The sequence below is a fragment of the Natrix helvetica genome (assembly GCF_964273705.1).
Source record: "Natrix helvetica genome assembly, chromosome: 11".
NCBI lineage: Eukaryota > Metazoa > Chordata > Lepidosauria > Squamata > Natricidae > Natrix > Natrix helvetica.
Genome location: NC_138562.1, coordinates 6,575,802 through 6,596,095, shown reverse-complemented (window position 1 = coordinate 6,596,095; position 20,294 = coordinate 6,575,802). Strand labels below are relative to the sequence as shown.

At 44.1% G+C, this 20,294-nt stretch overlaps 1 protein-coding gene across 1 annotated transcript in view; it reads right to left on the bottom strand.

Annotated features, from left to right (window-relative positions):
- Positions 1-19,840, bottom strand: part of AMMECR1 (AMMECR nuclear protein 1) — a 136,673-nt gene extending 116,833 nt beyond the window's left edge. The window contains exon 1 of the mRNA XM_081964015.1: positions 19,566-19,840. Coding sequence (XP_081820141.1) covers positions 19,566-19,746 — 181 coding nt within the window. The 5' untranslated portion in view covers positions 19,747-19,840. The remainder of the gene's footprint in view (positions 1-19,565) is intronic.
- Positions 19,841-20,294: the final 454 nt, after the last annotated feature.

Sequence of the window (20,294 nt, the reverse complement as noted above, 5' to 3'; positions counted from 1 at the left end):
TCCAAAATTATGCACTGTGAAATGGAACCCCCCCCCCCCCCAAATTAACAGCCACAAAGAGATGGAAACACTTCTAATTCTTCATGGCCATCTCAGATGGTCACAAAGAGATGGAGACACTTCTAATTCTTCATGGCCATCTCAGATGGTCACAAAGAGATGGAGACACTTCTAATTCTTCATGGCCATCTCAGATGGTCACAAAGAGATGGAGACACTTCTAATTCTTCATGGCCATCTCAGATGGTCACAAAGAGATGGAGACACTTCTAATTCTTCATGGCCATCTCAGATGGTCACAAAGAGATGGAGACACTTCTAATTCTTCATGGCCATCTCAGATGGTCACAAAGAGATGGAGACACTTCTAATTCTTCATGGCCATCTCAGATGGTCACAAAGAGATGGAGACACTTCTAATTCTTCATGGCCATCTCAGATGGTCACAAAGAGATGGAGACACTTCTAATTCTTCATGGCCATCTCAGATGGTCACAAAGAGATGGAGACACTTCTAATTCTTCATGGCCATCTCAGATGGTCACAAAGAGATGGAGACACTTCTAATTCTTCATGGCCATCTCAGATGGTCACAAAGAGATGGAGACACTTCTAATTCTTCATGGCCATCTCAGATGGTCACAAAGAGATGGAGACACTTCTAATTCTTCATGGCCATCTCATGGACATATGGGGATTGCCATTCAGTTGTCAGCCCTGCAAGCCACCTTTTCTTTTTGGACTTCAGGCCTGCCACATTTTCTATTATTCTACTATTCATTTTCTATTGTGGGAAAATGGGAGGGATGATTATACGGAGTTAGGTGATATGTAGCCATAACAAAATTCTTTCTAGAAAGCCAAGGTCATCCTTTGTCTCTGCACCTGGCCAGAACTGGATGGGTGGAACTGCCAGCATGGCAGTGGAACATTGGACCATGTGATGGACTTGTGGGTGTGGAGGCAAAATCTTGAACTTTCAACTGGATGGGGAAAACGGGGAAGCTTTCAGATTCAGGTTTTCCCAGATGTGCCAACATGGCTCTCTTCATTAATTGGAACTTTGAGCAATACTTTGCCTTAGACTCTGATTTACTTTTGGATGCTATTTGGAACCCTGACATCAGTTTTGGTAGCACTGGTTCAATGATCTGCTCCATCTTGGCTTTGGGTCTATCATAAAATGATGGAGAACTGCCCCACTTTTTATCCCAAAAGTGCTTTTCCAAGAGGCAACTGAACTTTCTTGTTTTTTTTTCCTTGAAAACATTTCACTTCTAATCCAAGAAGCCTCTTCAGTTCTTCCATTCATGGGACAACTATGACCTGGATGGTTGAGAATCTCCATAGACACCTGCCCCTCCTTTTCAAAGGGCTAACCCAACTAAAGTTGCCTTCTGTTGCTGCTTAGAAACATCCTGGCAAATCCATATGATATGACCGTGATTGAGTATTCAGATGGATGGTTCTATTTCTGACCTTAACATGTAGGTTGCCTCTAGGAAGGCCCCCAATTTAATCTCAGATAATCCCAGGTTCAACACTTTGGAGTACTGCAGGGTCCACTTCCTCCCATCCAAGACTTCTTTTCCAATTTAGACATTTTCAAGAGAACGAGAGGCTCATCTGTGTTTTCAACCTAAGGGTGTGGGAATGACGTAGCAGTCACTCTCTTTCAACCAAACCACACAGGAAGAACTTTAATTAAATTCGGTTACATCAAAAAGAGCCTTGAAGCTGGTTAGCCTTTCATTTGCTGCCTTAAATATCTGTTTATTGCACAAACTGGACTGGTGAGGAATTTTAATGAACTAAATAACACGGTGGAAGGGGAGGAAGGAGATCTTTAGGGAGACGGATATTTAATAGCCTATTTTAATCTTTTTCAGCCTGGCTCTGTACAACACATTTATCTCTTTGGATACCTAATTAACTGGTTTCTTAATAATATAAATTACTCTGTTGTTTGATGGATTACTTACTTAAAGGAAAACTATTGTCTTCTATTACTTTTCCCTGGCTTCTTCTGATATTTTGTAAATAAGATCAGATATTCTGCCCCCTTTTAACCTCCCCAAGCATGGGAGTGAGGATGTTCAGCTTGAACTTATTTACTGAATAAGCCACAATTGTCTGCGCTTAAACAGTACACTTGGTTTACAAATTACAATGAGTTCACATAATTCACTGTGTCCTGTGATTTGTTGTTTTTTCTCTGCATACACTAAACCTAAGTATGGTTTGCTTGTGTTTGATTAAGTGTGAGTCCAGCTTCAGTGGCTTCCTTACTATAGGAAAGATAAGTCCAGACATTTGTGATTTATATAGTAAGCCAAGGCTAAGTAAATCATGGATTGGAAAATGTGTAAGTAAAAATAACATATTTGATGGGTTCCAGATGATCATTTTGTCGTGTTCTTAAGGAATGTCCCTAAATATTCCAAAGCAAATAGAATTAGGAGTGGGAATGAGAATGGAATAGGAATAGAAGAGAATAGAGAAAAGAATAGAGAATAGAATAGAGTAGAATAGACAATAGAATAGACAATAGAATAGACAATAGAATAGAATATAGAATAGAAATAGAATAGAATATAGAATAGAGTAGCATAGGAATAGAGTGAAATGGAATGGAATGGAATGGAATAGAATAGAATAGAATAGAATAGAGAAAAAGACTAGACTAGACTAAACTAGACTAGACCAGACCAGACCAGACTTCTTTATTTGGTTAAGTGTGATTAGACACACAAGGAATTTGTCTCCGGTACAGAAGGACTCAGTGTACTTGCAAAACAACAGAGAAAATAATAAGCAAGTTTTGTGCGTGTGTGTATGGGAGAGAGAGAAAGAGAGAATGCCAGGGAATCCTGGGAGTTGAAGTCCACACACCTGAGGGTTGCCATGATTGGGAACACCGCACTACAGGATAATAAGCTATGAAATGAAGGATACACCTTATTGGGGGGTTTAATAGTCTGGTTTATATTATGTCCTTTTCAAGACAAAGAACAACATTAGGAATTACAGCCATATTTACACAAGGTAGGGCTGCAAAATTTGATATTGGGCTAGTCACATTCAGCCCAGCCTACCTCACAGGGCTGTTATGAGGAATTGTCTATGTATGCTTTAAGGTACTCTTGAAGAAAACTTGGGAATAAACATCTCAGAGGTAAAGAAAAGATTTGATGCGCAAATGTTTGGGCATCCACCTTCTTAAAGAAACTAGCTGCACTGTGTCAACCCTGAAGCTGACCTGACTGAAGCCATCTTGAAGCTTCAGTGTTACACTGGACCTGAGGGATAGGGAAGGGGGGAATAGAGATCGCTGGGGTTTGTAGCCGAAACACAATACTTTCTCTTGGGAACCAAGGACATTCTCAGACCTGGTCAGAGGGAGGAGGAGTGATGTCATCAGGCAACCAAACAGCATCGTGATTGGACCATGTGACTGACTGACTGGCAAAGGAGGAAAAAACTTTTAATTTAATTAGGTGAAAACCGCAGGAGCCATTAGAGTTGATTTTCACCAGAACTGTGCTATATGATATATCCAAATAAAACTATTCTTTGAGGAATCTACCTGCCTCGGAGTTTTGTTCTCCCTGGGTGAACCCTGACAGACTGAGCCATACAATCCAGGCAGTGGTGAAATTCATTTTTTTTTTACTACCGGTTCTGCGGGCGTGGCTGGTGGGCATGACAGGGGAAGGATACTGCAAAATCCCCATTCCCTCCCCACTCCAGGGGAAGGATACTGCAAAATCCCCATTCCTTCCCCACTCCAGGGAAAGGATACTGTAAATTCCCCATTCCCTCTCCACTCCAGGGAAAGGATACTGCAAAATCCCCATTCTCTCCCCACACCAGGGGAAGGATACTGCAAAATCCCCATTCTCTCCCCACTCCAGGGGAAGGATACTCCAAAATCTCCATTCCCTCCCCACACCAGGGGAAGGATATTGCAAAATCCCCATTCTCTCCCCACACCAGGGGAAGGATACTGCAAAATCCCCATTCCTTCCCCACTCCAGGGAAAGGATACTGTAAATTCCCCATTCCCTCTCCACTCCAGGGAAAGGATACTGCAAAATCCCCATTCCCACACACCACTCCAGGGGAAGGATACTGCAAAATCCCCATTCCCTCTCCACTCCAGGGAAAGGATACTGTAAATTCCCCATTCCCTCCACACTCCAGGGGAAGGATACTGCAAAATCCCCATTCCCTCCACACTCCAGGGGAAGGATACTATAAAATCTCCATCCCCTTTTACGACCTTCTGATTGTCACTGCGTTAATTGTTTGCTAGCTGAACTGAACAGTTACTGATGAGTTACTGCGCAGGTCATAGGCAGGTCATAGGCCTTATCAGCAAGTGATGTACTGCGCCTGCTCACACACATTCCAGAGACCTCTTTCCTTTTGATCTTCTGTTCGTCTGCCAAGAAGGTGGGCGACAAATTGCTCTTGCCAAAATGTAACAATTAGACAGATTTGTTTATTTTCTTATTTCTCATTTTCATATTAAAAGTTTGTTTTAATTAGAACTTGTTACTGGATCTTACTTTCGCTTTCTTGAAGATATGCTGTTTGGAAAAGCAGTCGGTCTAAGACCTCATTAGCTCAGGGTGAAATTTCCCCTGACACTGATGAGCAAAATCAATGGGGAAGTAAGATTCTCTTTACAGCCATTTTCTTAATTTAGCAACTACAGCGATTTCACTTCACAACTCTGGTTAAGGAAGGTTGTAAAATGGGATGAAACTCATTGTCTCGCTTAGCAACAGAAATTTTGAGTTCAGTTGTGGTCGTAAGTCAAGGACTACATGGACCTAAACGCTGCAGCCATGCTCAGTGCAGATGGGCAGATGGGTTTCAGTGCCTTTCTTGGGAAAGTGTCAGGAAGAGCTACTTTGGGATATTCCCATTAGTGTCCCCTCTACTCTTTTGAGGAGAAATGACTCAAAGAGCTGGAGGACCAGGGGATCACGTAGGTATGGTGGCAGTTGTTGCCACTGGAAAGCTAGTAAAGTGACACCTGTGGCTCTCAGGCAGATGCTCGGCCCAGAAATGTCTGACCTCTGGAAAGTATGTTAGCAATTTCCTTCAGGGAGTGAAATGGGATCTTCAATATTTCCTTCTCTTCCTGCACAGCATCAGCTGGCAGCAACGGTCCAAAGTACTCCTGTGAAATCCAGTGATCCCTGATTACACGATAATGCAGAATAACAGAATTGGAAAGGACCTCAAAGGTCTTCTATCTAGTCCAGCAGGAAAAACTACACCCTTTCAGACAAATGGTTGTCCAACATCTTCTTAAAAACTTCCAGTGTTGGAGCATTCACCACTTCTGAAGGCATGTCATTCCACTGGTTAATTGTTCTCACTCTCAGGAAATTCCTCCTTAGTTCTAGGTTGCTTGCCTTCTTGATGAGTTTTCATCCATTGTTTCTTGTTTGCCTTCCGGTATTTTGAAGAATAGGTTGACCCCCTCCTCTTTGTGGCAAGCCTCTCAAATATTGGAACACTGCTATTATGTCTCCCCTAGTCCTTCTATTCACTAGACTAGCCACACTCAATTCCTGCAGCCGTTCTGTCAGCGTTCCAATTATCATGCAGAATTAAATCAGGCAAATCATTCCTTAAAGTTCCAATTTAATAAGTCAGACATGTTGGTACATCTGTGGAAATCCCAATTCTGGAAGTTACCTAGGATTCCCACCCAGTGAAAGTTCATGATCTTGTCCCCACACTCACTAATCCATCACATGGTCCAATCTTCTTCTTCCACGCTGTCATCTCCACCCCACTGCTTCCGGTCATTTGCCAAGGTGCGGAGACAAAGAGTAACCTTGAGCTTCTAGAAAGGAATTTTTTATTTTGAAAACAACACATTCTACCCATTGCTATCCCCCCCCCCCCTTAGTGAATAGGCATACTAAAGATGAAGCTAGAAGAGAGAGGCCAAAGATTCTTAAAGGAACCGCTGCGGGCCTGACACATTCTTCATATGTTTTAGCCTCCAGTCCCCTAATCATCTTTGTTGCTCTTCTCTGCACTCTTTCCAGAGTCTCCACATCTTCTTTATAATAGGGTGATGAAATGATTGGGAGTCTCGGTTGTCAATGTGCCTGCACACCCTTACCCACCCACGCATGCATACAAATATAGTACAAATAGCCCTTGGCATATGTAGAATATAGCCTTTGTTTGTCAATTTGTCTTCTGGGAAGACATCTTGATTTCCCCACCTAGTTACACAATGCAAACTTCCTTTTAATCGTAACCAAGCTTGATCTGAGCTTCATTTCTTGAGGTTAGCTAAAATTGATCAGCGCTGCTCTCCACTGTTACCTTTTCACCAAATAAAATAAGATCAAACAGAATAAAACTTCCTTCTTTGTCAAGCTTTGCTCCTGGTGATTTCAAAGAGAGATCTCTTCGGTTTTCTTGGCAACAATCCAGAAGGGTTCCCCCTCCCCCTCACCTTCTAGCTACTTGCGGGATCGTATCCTGCCCCATACATCCCTGCGACCAATTCGCTCGCACAGAGAGGGACTTCTCCAGGTGCCGTCCACCAGACAGTGTCGGGGGGCGGCGCTTAGGAGCAGAGCCTTCTCTGTGGCGGGCCCAGCCCTGTGGAATGACCTCCCCCCGGATATCAGGACTACCTCCGACCTCCGCTCCTTCCGTGTAAAGCTTAAGACCCACCTTTTCCAAGTAGCTGGCCTGGCTCAACCATAGTTTGATCATATCGCTCCTGACGGGTTTTTAACTTTGTAATTTTATTTAGGGGTTTTTTAAATTGCAATTTTAATTTTTAATTTTATCTCCACTTATCTGCCTACCTCCTCCATGTATACGTCTGCATTTATGTGTATGTATTGTCTATATTTGTATTCTATGTTTTTATTGTATGCCGCCCTGAGTCCTTCGGGAGAGGGTGCGGCTAATCAAATAAAATGTATTATTATTATTATTATTATTATTATTATTATTATTATTATTATTATTATTATTATTATTATTATTCTGGGATGTCAGTTCTTGTGTCTTATCCCAGTATGTACCAGAATGAAATCTTTTCGGCTTCTGAGTTAAGATCAGGTCAGCCAAGAGGTTCCTCCATTCTGAGACTTTTCATAATTAGCTTTCTGGGTAACAGCAGCAAAAAAAAATACATCTGCACTAAGTCAAACGCTGAACTGAAACGGGATTCAGTATAAATTCACTGAATTAAATACGACTAACCTCCTCCTCCTATCACTTTAGTATTACAGGCAGCCCTTGGCTAACAACCACAACTGAGCCCAAAACATCTATTGTTCAGCAAGATATTGGCTAAGTGCATCTCACCCCATTTTATGACCTTTTGTTGCCACAGTTTGTTAAGAGAATCCCTGCCCTTGTTAAGTTAGTTAACCCAGTTGTTCAGTGAATCTGGCTTCCCCATTGGCTTTGCTTGTCGGAAGGATGCGAAAGTGGATCAAGACCGCATAAAGATGAGTCAGTGGCCAAGCATCTGAATTTTGATCCCGCAATCCCAAGGATGCTGCAAATGGTTGTTAGTGTGAAAACAGTCATCAATCACTTTTTACAGTGCATTTGTAACTGTGAACGGTCCTTAAATGAACTGCTGTATGATAATGATCTCTCACTCTTGTTGTATGCACACTGACAGCTTATGCACCGGAGACAAATTCCTTGTGTGTCTAATCACACTTGCCCAATAAGAAAATTCTAATTCTAATCATAACTCTTCAAAAAGAAAACAATTATATAAAGGGAATAACAAATAATAAAAAAGGAAAGGAAGATTAGAAATCCTTTTGGATTATATATAAAGGTTAATAAAAAAGAACTAAGTTAGATACAGTTAAGTTTTGATTCTTAGGGGGGAAATGTTATGATACAGGATATAGTCAAATAAAGGAGGGATAATGATAATGTATATATATGTATGGGTACAACATAAGGAAACTGGATGTAAATTGTAAGCAGTGATTTGGAAAGAAGGATTAGAAAACTTTGTTATTAAATATTATGGATGTTTAGCTAGAATAGGACATAAGGATTCAGTGTCATTGGAGGATTTTAGAAATAGTAAATGAAATGCCAGTATGTGGTTATGTATTAAATCTTGGTATATTTTATGATGAAGGACGTTTAAACAATTATAAGCAAATGAAAATGGAGGTGTGATGACGGTAACATGTATAAATATCTGAGTTAAAATACTTGAGTAAATATGAATTATGCTTGATGACTGTGGAAGAGATGCCCGAAAGCCTTTTGTAACCAACTGATACACTTTCTACAGAATGCAAAAAAGGAAGATTTTATGTGTTGTGTTTGTTTTGAAAATAAAAAAAAGTCTTGGCTTAAAAAAAAAAAGTAATAATAGTTCATGACAAACCCAAACAAATTGAAAGTACAAACTAAGGAAAGAAAAAGAGAAAAAAAAGTTTGCTTGGGATTGTCTTCCTGCTTTCTTTTTCTTTTTGTAGGCTTTCTTTCTTTCTTTCTTTCTTTCTTTCTTTCTTTCTTTCTTTCTTTCTTTCTTTCTTTCTTTCAGTATAAAGATATACTTTATACTTATTTATACTTTTGTTAATTGTGTCTGAAGACTATTAAATAGAGTAGAGTAGAGTAGAGTAGAATAGAATTCTTTATTGGTCAAGTGTGATTGGACACACAAGGAATTTGTCTGGTGCAGATGCTCTCAGTGTACATAAAAAGACATTCATCAAGAATCCTAAGGTACAACACTTAATGAGAGTCACAGGGTACAAATAAGCAATCAGGAAACAATCAATATCCATATAAATCATAAGGATACAAGCAACAAAGTTACAGTCATAAGTGGGAGGAGATGGGTGATAGGAACGATGAGAAGACTAATAGGAATAGTAATGCAGTCTTAGTGAATAGTTTGACAGTGGTGAGGGAATTATTTGTTTAACAGAGGGATGGCGTTCAGGGAAAAAAATGTCCTTGTGTCTAATTGTCTTGGTGTGCAGTGCTCTATAGCATCATTTTGAGGGTAGGAGTTGAAACAACTTATGTCCAGGATGTGAGGGGTCTGTAAATAATAATAATAATAATAATTTTTTACAAAATTGCATTGTAGCAGGAGAAATGTGTTTGTAAACTGGGTGTCCCTTTAGCAAAAATGCAAATGTACACCTTTGGGAAAATCTGAGCAAAATGACAGACAGCTTATATACAAATACAATGCTTAAATATGGCATGAACCAACTGAAAGAAAATGTGTGGGGGAAATCTGGGAGGGGTAAACCAAAACTGAGATTTGCACAAATGAGAAATAGACCTAACAGATGTCCCCAGCTCTACTTCCCACACTGCAAGCACTCTACTACTTGGCTTAATGCTAACTGAAATGCATTTCCCCAAGCTGAATTCAATGAGATTAACTTCCAGAGAGCACACCTAGAATTCCATTGCTAATATCCTTCCCGAATTTCATCCTGGATCCCTCTTTGCACACCCCACCAGTTCCATTTCATCCAGGAAAGAATCTCAGCTGCTCACAGCAACATCAAAAGCTTTAGTGGTAACATAAGGTGCCTTTAAGCCAGTCTGTGGGAAATAGGGAACATAGATGCTCGGCACGGCTCTTAGCCTTTAGCGCTGCTGGCCTAGAAAGTATAGAAATCCCATTGGTGACTATTTATAGTCATTGTGGCAATCCTACTCAGGGCAACGTGTGTGTATTTTTGGGAGGGCATTGGGCTGAAGAGAGTCACTTGTGGAGAACTGGACTAGGGATTTGGTTCAATGTCTGTCAACCTGAGCATCTATAACCGTGATGACAAACCTATGGCATGTGAAGCCATAACTGCCAGCACACGAGCCATCAATTCAAGCACGCTTGTGTGCACCAGCCAGCTGATTTTCGGCCTTCCAGAGGGCCTGGGGAGACCATTTTCACCCTCCCCAAGCTTTAGGAAAGCCTCTGGAGCCTGGGGAGGTCGAAAAACAGGCCAACTGGAAGTTCAGAAACAATTCGTTTATGGCTCCCGGAGAGCCTCCCGGGGGCCAGGGGAAGCCGTTTTCACCCTCCCCAAGCTGAAGGAAAGCCTCCGGCCCCTGGGGAGGGTGAAAACTCCCCATGCGTGCGGGCACACAATTTTGGCATGCCTTTACAAAAAAGTTCGCCATCTCTGATCTATAAGATGTAATGGCTTTCAACTCCCAGAATTTCCCAACTAGCAAGGCTACTGAAGGCAATTTCATCTTCTATACTAAACAGACAAGCCCCTGTCACATGGACTTAACAATGGTCAATAAGAAAGACAAAACAGTCTGGATAGTGGACGTGGCAAGACCTGGAGAGAAGAGAGAGACCTGGAAAAAGCATCGAAATGCAAAGACCGGCCAATACAAATACAAGGAGCAAGGTAAGAGAAAGCAAAGGTAGCACCAGTAGTAATAGGTACCGTAGGTGCAATCCAATGGTGGGATTCAAATAATTTAACAACCGGTTCTCTGCCCTAACGACCAGCTGGGTAGGCGTGACTCAGCGGTCATGTGACTGGATAGGCATGGCCAACTTGACATCATTCACGTCGATGGGCGCTTCGCCTTAGCTGTGACAATGTCATAAGGGTTAACCGGAGAGGCAGTTTCTGTAAGCAGGGCAATCAAGATTAAGCTAGAAACAACACCAGAATGTTTCCTTCCTTCCTGCCTTCCTTACAGGATTAGCCCTGTAAAGTGGGGAAAAACAAAAGGAGATTTCTTCCAACAACCGGTTCTCCGAACTGCTTAGAAAGTGAACAACTGGTTCTCCCAAATAGGTGCACACTGGCTGAATCCCACCAGTGGTGCAACCCCCAAAACGACTGGAGCACCATTTGAACACCATCGGCATTGACAAATTCATCATTGGTCAATTGCAAGAAGCAGCTTCGCTCAGAACAGATTACATCCTGTGTGACAATGCCTCAAACGCCATCAAACATCAGTATCTGCCTATCTCTGGTCCTTGGGAAGCACTCAATAGATGGATAAAAAGGCCAGATCCAGTCTAAACATCTGGCAGATTATGCCAGGAACCAGAATTGACAAAATCACCATTAGTCAACTGCAAAAGGCAGCTTTACTGGGAACAGCTTACATCCTGCAACAGTACCTTTTAACGCCATCAAACAAAAACCTCTGCTTATCCTATCAGGTTCTCGATAGGTGGATAAAAATGCCAGATCCAGTCTAAATATCTGGCCGATGTGTGACAAACCATAATAATAGTAATTCAGGATTCAGTATTGAAGAAAATATAGGTAAAGGCAAAGGTTCCCCTTGCACATATGTGCTTGTCGTTCCTGACTCTAGGGGGCGGTGCTCATCTCTGTTTCTAAGCCTAAGAGTCAGCCCTGTCCGAAAACGTTCCCGTGGTCATGTGGCCGGCATGACTCAATGCCAAAGGTGCACAAAACGCTGTTACCTTCCCACCAAAGGTGGTCCCTATTTTTCTACTTGCATTTTTACACGCTAAGACAAGCTCAGGGTCTTAACCACTGAGCCACCATGTCCCTTGAAATATAGAAGTATGTAATTACGATCATTTAAATTAAAAGACAAGTCATCTGGTTTGGGTGGCATGCTAGGTCACCACTTTACCCAATTAACCATGATTAAACAAGCTGTGATTTAGTGTAATGTGTGAGTCAATCTTTCTTCCAAAGAATTATACATCGTGGTTTTTTAGTCAGACTGTTATTAAAACCCCATTCTGTGCTTTTGGCTTTCAGAATTGAAGATTTCAGGCTAGCTACTCTATCTGGACTGCCAGAGTCCAGAAGACCATTAAAAAGGTAAAAGTAAAGGCTCCCCTTGCACATTCTCAACTCTAGAGGACAGTGCTCATCTCCGTTTCAAAGCCAAAGAGCCAGCGCTGTCCGAAGACGTCTCCGTGGTCATGTGGCCAGCATGACTAAACGCCAAAGTCACATGGAACGCTGTTACCTTCCCACCAAAGGTGGTTCCTATTTTTCTACTTGCATTTTTCCTTGCTTTCGAACTGCTAGGTTGGCAGAAGCTGGGACAAATAACAGGAGCTCACTCTGTTATGCAGCACTAGGGATTCAAACTGCCGAACTGCCAACCTTTCTGATTGACAAGCTCAGCATCTTAGCCACTGCATCCCTTACAGCAAGTAAGGGACTTTATATTTAAAGGGACCATCAGCTGTCTGCAAACCTTGTTGTCCATCTTGCCGTCCAGAACTGCTAGACACGGATCTGGACAGGTGTCAGTCCCTCCAGGTAGATCGGACGAGGAATCAGGCTGGCTGGGGAATTCTGGGATTTGAAGTCCACACATCTTAAAGATGCTTAGGGTGAGAAATGTTAGCTTAATACAGCATCTTGATGCCCTCTTGTGGTATGGAATAGGCTACCTTCTGCTTATCCTATGGAGGAAATGTAATAAAATGAGGCTTATCTATTTCATCTGAATTGCAGTTCTCTTTAAGCCTCCTTTGCCATAAAAGGCTGAAAAATATTGATTTTTCCAGGTCACAGCACTAGGGAAAAAGCAAAAATATATTGACTAGTATGGAAGAAGGAATGAGTTTTGATTTTGGCATGGAGGATCAAAGTATCTACTTCATATCATATGTGGGTTAAAACAAAGTAAGCTATAAGGGATGGTGGTACAAATCCAAGCAAAGTACCGTATTTTTGGAGTATAAGAGGCACTTCCCCCACCCCCAAAGAGGGTGAAAATTTGGGTGCGTCTTATATACCAAATGTAGTCCCATCCCCTGCCAGCCTCCACCCTTTGGCCTTTGCATCCCAGCAATTTGCTTCCTTGCAGCAAATAGTAAACAGCCTGTTTCAGTTTCAGCTTTACCACAGTTTGATTAGCACATGCAGCTGATTGTCGGTTAGATCGGCCTCCCGACCATCAGCTGTTTCAGGCTGCAGAGATTGCCATTGCCTATTGCCGCTTCCGCCACCCTGTTTTCGACCTCTGCGTGCCCCGTTTTCCACCCATTCTGATCCCCGTCGCCCAGAATGGGTGGAAAATGGGATGCGCAGAGGCCGAAAATGGGGTGTGCGGAAGCGGCAATAGGCTATAGCAATCCCTGCAGCCTGAAACAGTTGATTGTCGGGAGGCCAATCTAACTGACAATCAGCTGCTTGTGATAATCAGGTTGTGCTAAAATTGAAACTGAAACGCACTGTTTGCTGCAAGGAGGCAAATTGCTTGGAGGCAGAGGCAGATGTTTTCCTTTGTGCTAATCAGGCTAAACTGAAACAGACTGTTTGCTGCAAGGAGGCAAATTGCTGGGAGGCAGCGGCGGATTTTTTTCTCTTGTGCTAATCAGGCTAAACTGAAACTGATACAGGCTGTTTGCTGCAAGGAGGCAAATTGGTGGGAGGCAGAGGCGGATTTTTTTCCCCTTGTGCTAATCATGACTTTGCTTATCAGAAGGTCGCAAAAGGGGATCACGTAATCCCCGGACACTGCAACCGTCATAAATACATGCCAGTTTCCAAGCATCTGAAGTTAGATCAGTGGCCAAGGTTGAGAAGCACAGCTTTACATATTCCCCCACACAGTGAAAACCAGCAATGATTGTCTTGAAGCTCCATCAACCAGCTCGACACAACACCAGTTGGATAGTAATGATTCTATCTAACAGATAACAGATTACAGAGTTGGAAGGGATCTTGTAGATCATCCAGTCCAACTCCCCACTTAAGCAGGAGACCTACACCATTTCTGACAAATGGCAGTCCAGTCTCTTCTTGAAAGTCTCAAGTGATGAAACTCCCACAACTTCTGAAAGTAACTTCTGTTCCATTTGGTTGATTGTTCTCACTGTCAGAAAGTTCCTCCTTATTTCTAGGTTGAATCTCTCCTTGGTCAGTTTCCATCCATTATTTCGTGTCTGGCCTTTAGGTACTTTGGAAAACAGCTTGGCTCCCTCCTCTCTGTGGCAGCCCCTCAAATATTGGAAGACTGCTATCCTGTCTCTCCTGGTCCTTCTCTTCACTAGACTAGCTATGCCCAGTTTCTGCAACTGTTCATTGTATGTTTTAGTCTAAAGTCCCCTGATCATCCTGGTTGTGCTTCTTTGAGTCTCAACATCTTTTTTATAGTGTGGTGACCAAAACTGGATGCAGTACTCTAGGTGTGGTCTTACTAGGGCTTTAAAGAGTGGTATTAATACCTCCCTTGATCTTGATTGATACCTCTGTTCATGGAATTTAGGATTGTATTGGCTTTTTTGGCTGCTGCTGCACACTGCTGGCTCATGTTTAGCTGGTTGTCCACTAAGACTCCAAGATCCCTCTCACAGTCACTGCTATTAAGCCTGGTTTCACCCAGTTTATATTTGTACTTTTGGTTTTTCTTACCTAAGTAAAAGTAAAGTAGGACTTTACTTTTCTCTACATTGGATTTCATTTTGTTAGATAGGGCCCAGTGTTCAAGTCTGTCAAGATCCTTCTGGATCTTGAGCCTATCTTCTAGGGCCAGGATGGCAAACCTATGGCACGCATGCCGGAAGTGGCATGCAAAGCCCTCTCTCCGGGCACGCGAGCTGTCGGCCATTGCTCTTCTGGGTTCTGGCATGCTGGCCAGCTGGTCTTCATGTGCACAGGAGCGCCAGAAACTGGAAGAGCAACCGCTCAGCAAGCATGCACAGGCCGGGCAGATGATCTTCTGGTTTGCGGCACACACATGTGCACTGGCCACCCAGTCTTCCCAATTCTGGCATGCATGTGTGTGCAAAGGCCAGCTGGCCACTGCGCATGCATGCACCACAAACTGGAAGATCATCTTCCCAGCATTACAATACAATAATACAATACAATACAATACAATAGTAGAGTTGGAAGGGACCTTGGAGGTCTTCTAGTCCAACCCCCTGCCTAGGCAGGAAACCCTATATTGTTTCAGACAAATAGCTATCCAACATCTTCTTAAAGACTTCCAGTGTTGGGGCATTCACAACTTCTGGAGGCAACTTCTGTTCCACTGATTAATTGTTCTAACTGTCAGGAAGTTTCTCCTCAGTTCTAAGTTGCTTCTCTCCTTGATTAGTTTCCACCCATTGCTTCTTGTTCTACCCTCAGGTGCCTTGGAGAATAGTTTGACTCCCTCTTCTTTGTGGCAACCCCTGAGATATTGGAAGACTGCTATCATGTCTTCCCTAGTCCTTCTTTTCATTTAACTAAACATACCCAGTTCCTGCAACCGTTCTTCATATGTTTTAGTCTCCAGTCCCCTAATCATCTTTGTTGCTCTTCTCTGCACTCTTTCTAGAGTCTCCACATCTTTTCTACATCATGGTGACCAAAACTGAATGCCGTATTCCAAGTGTGGCCTTACCAAGGCATTATAAAGTGGTATTAACCCTTCACGTGATCTTGATTCTATCCCTCTGTTGATGTAGCCTAGAATTGTGTTGGCTTTTTTGGCAGCTTCTGCACACTGCTGATTCATATTTAAATGGTTGTCCACTAGGACTCCAAGATCCCTTTCACAGTTTCTACTACTGAGCAAGGTGTCATCTATACTGTACCTGTGCATTCCGTTTTTGTTGCCTAAATGTGGAACCTTACTCTTTTCACCATTGAATTTCATTTTGTTAGATAGTGCCCAATGTTCAAGTTTGTCAAGATCCTTCTGTATCTTAAGCCTTTGTCTTCTGGAGTGTTGGCTGTTCCTGCCAGCTTGGTGTCATCTTGGTGTCATTGAGCATGCGCACCACGTGGCTGCTCTTCTGGTTTCCAGCACGGACTTGTGCGCTCCCATTTGGGCACTCGGTGCTGAAAAGGTTCTGCAACACTGTTCTAGGGTGTTAGCTATTCCTGCCAGCTTAGTATCTTTCATATACTGGCTTGGAACAAGAGGCATAAAATTGTGCCTGCAAAGCCTTCAGTAGCAGAACCACAGATGCCTCCCAGCATAGGGATTGGCAACTGTGACGACTTTATGACTTTGTGCACTTCAACTCCCAGCACGTAAAGCTTCCACAGGGATGCTGTCATGGTCGTAAGTGTGAGAAATGGTCACCGGTCACTTTTTTTTCAGTGCCGTTGTTAAGTTCGAATGGTCACTGAACTGTGGTCCGTTGAGGACCACCTGCGCAGGATATCCTCGACTTACGACCACAACTGAGCCCGGAATTTATGCTACTGAGTGAGGCACATTCGTTGTGAGCTTCGCCCCATTTTATGACCTTTCTTGCCGCAGTTGTTAAGTGAATCACCGCAGTGGTTAAGTTAGTAATGTGATTGTTAAGGGAATCTGGCTTCCCCGTTGACTTTGTTTGTTGCAAGAGAGGATCACATGATCCCAGGATACTGGATCCATCATAAAGACGAGTCAGTTGCCAAGTTCCCAAATTCTGATCCCGTGGCCAATGGGGGGGACTGCAACCGTTGTAAGTGTGAAAAACTAGCCATAAATCACTCTTTTCAGTGCTGTTGTAACTTCGAACAGTTACTAAATGAACTGTTGTAAGTGGAGGACGTCTTGTACTACGCTGGCTAAACAAGGAAAAAGATGCTGCCCCAGGGGCCAATCTCTGAACAACCCAATTGCTCTCAGTTTGCAAAGCTATCTGGCCTTACATCACTAGATGTCTACCTTCTCACAATCCTGTAAACCTTGTTGCTAATTTACTAGGTTCTTACCGATGGTTGGCTTCAAAATTTTTTAGAACCTCTTCTGTAGGTGTGGCCTGCTTTGTGGGAGTGGCTTGCCGGCCATGTGACCGGGTGGGAGTGGCTTGCCAGCCATGTGATGGGGTGGGCGTGGCCAACTTGTAAAATGTGGTGAAACTCACTTAACAACGCTCTTGCTTAGCAATCAAAATGTTGGCTCGGAAACTCTGGCATTTGAAGCACGCAAGTCTTAAAGCTGTCAAGTTACAAGACCCTTGCACCCCTAACCCTTTAGAAAAAAAACCCCATAGGAGTGTTCAAACTTGACAGCTTTAAGACTTGTGGACTTCAACTCCCAGAATTCCTCCTTCAATCATGTTGGCTCAGGCATTGAAATGTGCAATCTTAAAACTGTCAAGTGACAAGATCCTTGCACCCCTATCCCTTTAGAAAAAAACTCAGGGGTGTTCAAATTTGACAGCTTTAAGGCTTGTGGACTTCAACTCCCAGAATTCCTCCTCTCGCTCTTCATCTTGATGATGTGCGGCGGGCGGGGGGAGGGAGCTGGAACCGGTTCTAAACGGCACTGTAGATTTGTGGAACCTCTTCTATAGAAGAGCTTAGAACTGGCAGGAACCCACCCCTGGTTCTTACAATACATGGAGCCCTAAACTAACCCAACGTGTTAGGCCCTCCGAAAGCGCACAGCCCCAAAGACAACGTTAAACAACCAATTGTTTAACAAGAGATGAAGCAACCACAACTTCTGATCAGCTCTTCCACTGGTTAATTGTCCTCACTGTTAGGAAGGTTCTCCTTAATTCCAGATTGCTTCTCTCCTTGATTGTTTCTTGTTCTGCCCTCTGGTGCTTTGGAAAATAAATTGACCCCCTCCTCTTTGGGACAATCTCTCAAATACTGGAATTATGTCCCTTCTAGTCCTTTTCTGTAGACTAAAAAGGTAAAGGTTCTCTTCACATACATAGTGCTAGTCATTCGGGATCGCATTTGCGGGATCGCATTCTACCCCATACATCCCTGCGACCAATCCGCTCTCACAGAGAGGGCCTCCTCCGGGTACCATCCGCTAAACAGTGCGGGCGGGCGGTGCCTAGGAGTAGGGCCTTCTCTGTGATGGGCCCAACCCTCTGGAACGACCTCCCCCCCGATATTAGAACCACCTCTGATCTCCGCTCCTTCTGCAAGAAACTCAAGACCCACCTGTTTCGAGTAGCTGGTCTGGCCTAATTATAATTATAATCGTAACTGTATTTAACATCTATTACTAACTTTCCTGGATGGCTTTTTAAATTTTATATTGGGGTTTTAAACGGGTTTTAAAATTCTTTTTTAATTATTTAAATTGGTTTTGGGGTTTTATATACAGACAGTGTCTGTGTGTTGTTTCTGCTCTATGTCTTATGTTATTTTCTGTTGTTTTGATTATGAATGGTCTGTACACCGCCCCGAGTCCCTACGGGGAGAGGGGGCGGTCTATAAATTAAATAAACTATAAACTATAACTATAACTATTCCCCACTCTAGGGGGCGGTCCTCATCTCCGTTTGAAAGTCAAAGAGACAGCTCTGTCCGAAGACGTCTCCGTGGTCATGTGGCCGGCATGACTCAATGACAAAGGTGCATGGTACGCTGTTACCTTCCCACCAAAGGTGGTCCCTATTTTTCTACTCACATTTTTTACGTGCTTTCGAACTGCTAGGTTGGCAGAAGCTGGGACAAGTAACGGGAGCTCACTCCATTACACAGCGCTAGGGATTTGAACCACCAACCGTTCTGATCGACAAGCTCGTCTTAGCCACTCAGCCCCTGCGTCCCTTTTCTGTAGATTAGCCAAACCCAAATCCTGCAACCGTTCTTCATTTGTTTTTGTCTCCAGGCCTTTTAATCATCTCAGTTGCTCTTCTTTGCACTTTTCCCAAAGTCTCAACATGTTTCTTTGTAATGTGGTGACCAAAACTGGATGCAGTATTCCAGATGTGGTGTTACTAGGGCTTTAAAAAAAATAAGCGGTACTAATACTTCCCATAGGGATGTGATGGCTTGGTGGCTAAGACGCTGAGCTTGTCAATCAGAAAGGTCGGCAGTTCGGATCCCTAGCGCCGCATAACGGAGTGAGCTCCCGTGACTTGCCCCAGCTTGTGCCAACCTAGCAATGCAAAAGCATGTAAAAAATGCAAGTAGAAAAAATAGGGATCACCTTTGGTGGGAAGGTAACAGCGTTCTGTGTGACTTCGGCATTTAGTCATGCTGGCCACATGACCACAGAGACGTCTTTGGACAGCGCTGGCTCTTCGGCTTTGAAACGGAGATGTGCACCGCCTCCTTGAGCCGGAAACCACTAGCAGATATGTGGGAGGGGAACCTTTACGTTTAATACTTCCCATGATTTTGATTCAATGCACCTGTTTACGCAACCAAGGATTGTCTTAGCTTTTTCAAGATCTTCTAAAGAAGCAAGGGGCGTCTGCCCCAAAGGCTGCTGCCCCCCAAATTCAATAGCCTTGCAAACCCCTTGAAGCCAACCCACCAACCCTTCTGCCAACCAATCTTCCTGCCTCTTGCTTTCTTCCCAGCGGATCAGGTAGGCCCCCCACACACACACGCACACACACCCAATCCTGCAAAATGAGCACAGACTTGTGCTTCCTGCCAAAGCTGGACCTCCTTCCTCCATCCCTGGGCAACGCAGCTCCCCCACGGAAAGCCCCCCAAAAACCTGTTAGTTAACCAGGCGGGAGCCCAGCCAAGGATGAAAATGGAGCTGGGCAGCACCATGCTCTATGCCCACCCATCCGCTTTGCAAAGGGATGGATGCAAAAAGAGCACGCCATCGGCTCCAATGCCATTTCAACCCCCGGGAAAAGTTACCCCGTCCCCCCCACCCGGTCTTACCGTGGGGCGGTTGGCAGCCTTCCGTCCTGTCTCCCGAGCGCCGGAGACTTGGCTGGCGAGCCCAATTGCCCTTCGTGGGATCGGCGCAGGAAAATGGAGCGAGAGCAAAGGCGGAGCAGAGCGCGCACGGCCGAGAGCCACAGTTCTTTAACATGCTCCCTGCGTTGTCAGCCAGCTGCATCTTGCGGTCCCGAGCAGAGGCGACGGTGTGCTGAGACCCGAGGAAGGATGGCTGCGTGCGAAACCCTGGCTGGCTTGCTTGCTTAGCTGGCTGGCTGGCTTGCTTGCTTGGCACCGCCGAGAGGGGTGGGTGTGATTGGATCACCGGCAGCAGGGAAGCAACGTGGGCTCGTGGGAGCCGGCAGAGTTCGCTCGTGAGAAGGCACAAGCTGGGGCTGGCAGCCTGGCATTAACCCATTGGTGGCCGGCTCGCTTTCGGGCAGAACTGGGGAGAGGGGGGGGGGGAGCAACCTGCTCGAAGCAGCGACCGTTGCTTCGCCTTCCCCTTTTGTTGTGCAAATTTGTTCGGAGAGCATTGGCATTAGGATGGCAGCGATTTCTAGAAATTCGGCGTGCTCCAGCAGGCCATCCTCAGGCATCCTTCAGCACATTTCTGTCCCCCTGAATGGCACTCCTCCTTCTCCTCCTCCTCCTCCTCCTTCTCTCTGATTTTATTCTCTCCCCAGCTTGGAGAAAAACAGCTAAAGTCATCCTGGTCCTGCTAAAAAG